This window comes from Triticum urartu, chromosome 3 (genome assembly GCF_003073215.2).
Source record: "Triticum urartu cultivar G1812 chromosome 3, Tu2.1, whole genome shotgun sequence".
In the NCBI taxonomy this organism is placed as follows: domain Eukaryota; kingdom Viridiplantae; phylum Streptophyta; class Magnoliopsida; order Poales; family Poaceae; genus Triticum; species Triticum urartu.
In genome coordinates this window covers 40,374,381-40,381,337 of record NC_053024.1, presented here as the reverse complement: position 1 = coordinate 40,381,337, position 6,957 = coordinate 40,374,381, and the positions used below count along the sequence as shown (strand labels likewise).

Sequence of the window (6,957 nt, the reverse complement as noted above, 5' to 3'; positions counted from 1 at the left end):
CTTCCAAAACTATTCTTTCCGTCCATCGTATTGCTCTTGATAATAATGTATTTCTTGAGTTTCACCCGTTCTTCTTTTTGATCAAGGATCAGGTCACGAAGAGAGTTCTCCATAGGGGTACATGTGTGCAAGGACTCTATGCGTTGCTTCCTCAATATTGTCAGTTCAACAAACAAGTCTATGGTGCCATCAAGCTTTCTGCTGAAAGGTGGCACAGTCGTTTAGGTCATCCCTCGTTTGCTACTGTTCATCAAATTCTTTAGTAAAAATAAACTCCCAGTTGTTGGTGAGCGAAATTTAGAAACTATTTGTGATTCTTGTCAAAGAGCAAAAAGTCATCAGTTGCCTTATCCTATTTTTACTAGTGTGTCTACTCAGCCATTGCAACTTATTTTCTCTGATGTTTGGGGTCCGGCACCCACCTCCGTTGGTAGACACTCTTACTATGTGAGTTTCATTGATGATTATAGCAAATACACCTGGATATATCTTCTTAAAAAACGTTCTGACGTCTTCCAAGTTTTTCATAACTTTCAAGCACTTGTTGAACGAAAGTTTGATCGCAAAATCCTTGCCGTGCAATCAGACTGGGGTGGTGAATATGAGAAGCTTAATTCTTTTTTTCAAGAGATAGGAATTTCTCATCACGTGTCCTGCCCGCATGCTCATCAACAAAACGGCTCCGCTGAACGGAAACATCGACACATTGTTGAAGTAGGTCTTGCCCTCCTAGCTTCCGCCTCTATGCCTTTAAAATTTTGGGACGACGCGTTTCTCACGGCAGTACATCTTATCAATATGTGGCCTAGTCGCACTATTGCCAATGAAACCCCCACTGAACATCTTCTTCACGTCACACCAAATTATAATACACTTCGTGTTTTTGGGTGTGCCCGTTGGCCCAACCTTCGTCCCTACAACTCTCGGAAACTTATGTTTCGATCTCAACAGTGCGTCTTTATTGGTTATAGTGCACAACATAAAGGTGTCAAGTGTCTTGATGTGCCCACCGGTCGTGTGTACATCTCCCGTGATGTTGTGTTTGATGAAACTCAATTCCCGTTTGCCAAACTTCATCCGAATGCCGGAGCTCTCCTTCGAAAGGAAATACTTCTCCTCCCATCTCATCTTTCCAGTATTACTCCTGTGGAACTCGATGATTGTATTGACTTAAATTTGACTAATTCTTCTAATCTGTCATCTGAGTCTGCTGCTACAGGTGGAGCATGTGCTGAAAACGGGGTCCAAAACGGTGCAATTTCTGCTGAAAACAGTGCTCCGTTGCGCCCTGTAGCTATCGTGATGGAGCCGCTGCAATCGTCTTCGGGATCTGCGTTTCCAGTCGTGCCAGGGCCGACAGGATCTGCGCCGGGATCCGCTCCTTCATCACATCCTGCGCCTGCGCCTGCTCCGCGCCAATCCCGTGCCAGCCCGCATCGGTCTGCGCCTGGGTCTAACCCCGCGGACGCGCTCCACCAACCAACCAGGTTCTCGGCTGAACCTCGGGTCTACACCAGGCGGGTCCCATCTGCGGCAACCGCACCGGGCGCGCGCTCCCAGCTGGATTCTGCCCCGCCTGGATCCTCTGTGGCCATCCCGTCTTCTCCTCTGGTTCCGCAGGCCGCAGAAGATCCTGTGCCTGGTTCCTCGGGATCGCCAGCCTCGATCCAGGGGGAGATTGCCGATTCTGCTGATGCTGGTGCATCTGGATCTTCAGCGCCAACGCATGCTGTTGCTACACCACCTCGTACACGTCTCCGTGCAGGTGTGATTCAACCTACAAATTATAAAGTTAAATTTGGTTTGGCTGCTTCCACAGGAGAACCCCGCACATATAAGGAAGCTCTTGCTGATCCTAGTTGGAAAAAGGCTATGGAGGATGAATATCATGCTCTTCAGAAGAATAACACGTGGCATTTAGTTCCCTCACGGCAAGGTAAAAATGTGATTGACTGCAAATGGGTGTTCAGAATCAAAAGAAGGTCTGATGGCACAATTGATCGTTATAAAGCCAGGCTTGTTGCAAAAGGTTTTAAACAGAGGTATTGCATAGATTATGAAGATACTTTTAGTCCTGTTGTTAAGGCTGCTACCATTCGTCTTGTTCTATCCATTGTTGTGTCTAGAGGATGGAGTCTTAGACAGCTAGACGTGCAGAATGCGTTTCTTCATGGTGTTCTGGAAGAGAAAGTGTACATGAAGCAACCTCCTGGGTTTGAGGACAAAAACAAACCGTCTCACATATGCAGGCTTGACAGATCACTCTATGGACTGAAGCAAGCCCCCAGAGCATGGTACTCTAGGTTGAGTACAAAACTGCAACAACTTGGTTTCACTCCTTCAAAATCTGACACATCACTGTTTATTTACAATAAGTCAAACACTTCAGTTTTTGTGCTTATCTATGTTGATGATATTATTGTCACAAGCTCATCTAATGAAGCAGTGACAGCCCTCTTGTCAGATTTGAACTCAGAATTTGCTCTTAAGGATCTTGGTGACTTGCATTTTTTCCTTGGCATTGAGGTCAAGAGAAACAAAGAAGGTGGTCTTCATCTTTCTCAGGAAAAGTATGCTACAGATCTTTTGAGGAGAGCTGGGTTGCAGGGTTGCAAACCTTCCCCAACACCTTTGTCTAGTTCAGAGAAACTCACACTTGTTGAAGGAGAACTCTTGAATCAAGAGGATGGCACCAAATACAAAAGTCTGGTGGGTGCGCTTCAGTACTTGACACTCACCAGGCCTGATATCTCCTTTGCAGTAAACAAGGTTTGTCAGTATCTTCATGCACCAACCACTGCTCATTGGACGGCAGCCAAACGTATACTGAGATATGTGAAAAACACTCTAAGTGTTGGTATAACCTTCAGTAAGTCACCATCCACTCTTGTTAGTGCCTTCTCTGATTCTGACTGGGCAGGTTGCTTGGATGACAGAAGATCAACTGGTGGCTTTGCAGTGTTCTTTGGTCCCAACTTGATTTCTTGGTGTGCAAAGAAACAGCCCACAATTTCCAGATCTAGTACTGAAGCAGAATACAAAGCACTTGCCAATGCAACAGCAGAAATTATTTGGGTGAAGTCTATGCTTAAGGAACTTGGCATATATAACATTCGGACACCTTGTCTTTGGTGTGACAATCTTGGTGCGACATACTTGTCAGCTAATCCTGTGTTTCATGCACGTACTATACACATTGAAATTGATTATCACTTTGTGAGGGAAAAAGTTGCCAACAAGGAATTAGACATTCGATTTGTTCACTCGAAGGATCAAGTTGCTGATGGGTTTACAAAGGCACTGGCTACAAGGCCGTTTGAGGAGTTTAAGCGTAATCTAAACTTGCGCAGTTCAGATTAAGGGAGGGTGTTAAACATGTTAATGTGGAGGCGTCAAGGGTTCCTGTCTTGCGCCTCACACCTGAATATCTAGGGATAGATCTCCTGTCCTATTACAACTCCATTTATCCCGATCTCCTCTGTCTCTTGTATTCTGTCCGGTTACAACAATGGACTGCCTTGTACTTCACGTTTACAATCTATATAAACATTGCGGGCTCCCGATCAGGGGGTTGAGATGCTTCATTATTGTTTTCGGTATTGATACTTAGAAATAGAAGTTCAAGACACTATTATTAAGTTGATCAAACTACAGAAGTTCGTATCTCTTAGCGCGCAACGAAACCGGGGCACCATTTAAGTTTGCAAAACTAACTAGACTGACACAGCAAGTAGAGAACACATACAAAGTCCAAACTTCAGCAAACTCCAGACCATCTCCTCACAAAGTCCATGTGATCATCAGATGGATTAACACCTCGCCACTCCATTCTCTACAGCAGAACATAGTATAGCAATCGAACCATGGAATTGACACCTAATTGCACAGAATCCTCAAGCTTCTGGATGTTTCAGCGATCCCTGAAAGAAAACAACTTTAGTCACCAAATGCTAATTGTACAGAATATTTAACACTGGATTTGGACCTGAACATATATTGGTCCTTACGAATTTCTGAATAAGGCAACTAAGTTAGCATAGCTTTAGCTTCGGAGAAGAACTGAAATTTCAAACAAGTATGTTCTCCAAGGAGATAGGCCTCAACAAGCTCTAGGCTGCAATTGTACTGATAACTTCAAAAAGTGGCATGACAAAAGATTACACTATAAATGAAATATATAGCGCTAGAGATATCGTGTCATATGGGGCTGATTCAAACTAAACTTTACAAAGGCTACACCATCACTGACTTGTATCTAAAATGTTTTAACAGTTAAAAATAAATCCAGTGCACAGATCAATACCTTGTGAGATTCAGAAACTTGGGGAACTCCGATGTAAGGAAGGACTTGAGAAGGTGTGATTTTTCTCTGACCATGTCGGCATCTTCGCCATCGAGGTCTTCCTCTCCATTAATATATGGAACAACTGAAATCATTTTGTTGGTAACCATATCCATGGTAACAACCGAAACCTTGTTAATCTTCTCTCTTTCCTCAGACAGCAAAAAGTGTATAATACTAGGGTCGTCCATGCTGACAAGAGGGTACTTGGGGACAGCATCGCGCGGGAGACGTTCAGAGGTGTTGTGACGCCAGAATTCATAAGCTGTCACAAACGTATCCCGGTCCCACTCCATGTCAACACTCTCCGTTGCCTTCAAAACATCTGTGATAATTTTATAACCCTGGCGAGGTTCAAGTGGGCCACAGAGCCGACCATCGGTGCGAACAACAGAAGTATACTTGAGAAGATCACCCCCACCAGTGACACATATGCTGCGGTTCACCTCAAGGAAACCTCTTTCTCGGTATCCAGGACGGTGATGGGTAAGTAACCCTAGATAAGAGATGGTAGGCGTTTCTGCAAATACATCATAAAATAGAATACCTCCTGTGTAGTAGGAAATCCAGCAAATACGGTTGTTGAACGTGGTGACAGCGCTAGTCGACCAATCAACGAGTCTCCAGTATTGATGCTCCTTGTGCTGGATGGGTATCTTATGAAGCTCCCATGTGCCATCATCATCCGTAGCTGATACACGAGAGCGGATCATGCACACTTCAGCTTCCATCATGTCGTCTGGGCCTGGTATCTTAGTGATACTAGCCAGCTGTGCGACGACAAACTCATCTTCATGGCCAGGGGATGATCCACGAACGAGCCCTAGAGTGTTGGGCAAAAAGTGTCGACGTGTAGTGATTGCCTCCGTGTCTTCCTTGAAAAACGGAGGCAAGACCATTGGTATGGTGCAAAGGGGGAGGCGTTTGAACTCGATGTGCGGCGCAGGATCTGAGGATGCCACGCAAACGAAGTTGTCAAACATGAGGTGGAGGCCAAAGTAGACGAGCCGGAAGAGAAGGAGGTCGCGGTGTGCGACAGCCAGCTCGGCGCCCCTTCGTTTGGTGTCGCCGGGCCACCGCAGGTAGAGGCGGGAGACTGCGGGGGGCTCGGCGTGGGGGATGGCGACGTCGAAGGGCTGGCCGAGGGAGGTGGACGAGGTGGCCCTCAGGGGCGCCGTGGATTCGTCCGGGAAGCACCAGCCGTCGCAGTCGCCCTCCTCGCCCCTGTGGTAGATGAAGCGGTCCAGCATCATCCAGCCAGCAGCCTGGTCGGATCCAGCCATGGCCATGGATCGGCGGGCGGATCGTTGGGATCGATCAAGACGTAGGGAGGTTTAGCTGGGTTTCTCGTGTGCCTCTCCGCCTGATGCGTGGAGGAAGTCTATTTTATGAGGAGAAGAGACCGAACCAAAATCAGTATGGAATTTGCAACTTACGAAAACAAACGTTAAGAACTAGGAATGTACTGTTGGACTTAACCAGCAACCACGATGGTTACCGTGTCCAGCGTACACGAGACAATCACCGGTTCTGAGCTCTCGTGTGTGTCTCTCCCCGGAATAGCTTACAAGTGCTCCCATATGTACACGCATGCCTGCATGCCGGCTAGCTTTTTTTTAAATAAAATAACACTTTTTTAGTTGATAAAATAACACTTTTATTAACTCAATATGTAGCATCGAAGCATATACAAAACAAATAAGCAACACCCGACGGCTGTACATTTAAGATGCACACAACCACACTTCAAAAGTCCAACTAAAATAAATACAACATAATAGCAACAGCAAAGGCATAAGGGCATCTTCAATTTGAACCGAAAGTAGCATGCATTTAAACATAAAAATAGATAGTTTTGCATAACCGAATATAAAAAAATTAAACTAAACTAAGCAACTAAACTAGTTTCGGTCGAAGTGGAGGTCATAGCCAATCCTTCCTCGTCAGGAACGGTGTGCCGCAAGCCGGGTCCGGGCCGGTGCCGTCGTCGGGGTCGTCGGGGACGACACTCCTCCACTCGTCGATGTCGATCTCCTCATCCTCGCTGCCCACCTCGCCGCCCTCCGCGCCACCGCCTGCGCTGCCTTGGACCTCGTCGTCGGAGATAACAATAACCTTGCCACCGGCGTCGGCAAAGATCATCCGCTCTGCCTCCACGAGCTTCGGGTGCTCCCGGCGGAGCTCTTCCATGTAGGCCTCGAGGCGGCCTCGGCCTCGAGGCGCTTCTTCGCCTCGCGGTCCTCCCGCACCATAGCCGAGCTCAGCACCCCCGGCTCCGGCAGGACGAGTTGGACTGGACGTGTGCCTGGGGGCAAATTGAGCCAAGCCGCTGAGCCGTGGAAGCGGACCTGCCAGTGGTCCTACTCCATGCCACGAGCTCGCCCGTGTGGATGGTCCCGAGCCACTGCCGGGTGTGGGTCTCCCGATCCGTGATTTCGACCACCCACGTCCCCTAGTGCCACTGCCAGACCCCCAAGGTAGGTCCTCGTCGGCGGCCGGGCCGGAGGAAGGACTGGGAAGTCATCGAACAGGCGTAGTGGCGCGGCGGCGGGCAGATCGGGCGACCGGCGACGGTGGCTCGATCAAGAGCTCGCGGAGGACGACCAGCATGCGTG

At 47.8% G+C, this 6,957-nt stretch overlaps 1 protein-coding gene across 1 annotated transcript; it reads right to left on the bottom strand.

Moving 5' to 3' along the window:
• Positions 1 to 4,233: 4,233 nt before the first annotated feature.
• LOC125546601 lies at positions 4,234 to 5,631 on the bottom strand. Its single transcript, XM_048710798.1, has 2 exons — positions 4,304 to 5,631; positions 4,234 to 4,255 (listed from the first exon to the last, which is right to left on the bottom strand). Exons 1-2 carry the CDS (start codon positions 5,629 to 5,631, stop codon positions 4,234 to 4,236), a joined length of 1,350 nt encoding a protein of 449 aa, XP_048566755.1.
• Positions 5,632 to 6,957: the final 1,326 nt, after the last annotated feature.

Bases quoted from the DNA above. Each gene is read 5' to 3' on its own strand.
- LOC125546601 (XM_048710798.1), bottom strand. From the start codon at position 5,631: ATGGCCATGGCTGGATCCGACCAGGCTGCTGGCTGGATGATGCTGGAC. The intron at 4,256-4,303 runs GTATTGATCTGT...AAAACATTTTAG, and splicing joins AAGTTTCTGAATCTCACAAG to ATACAAGTCAGTGATGGTGT.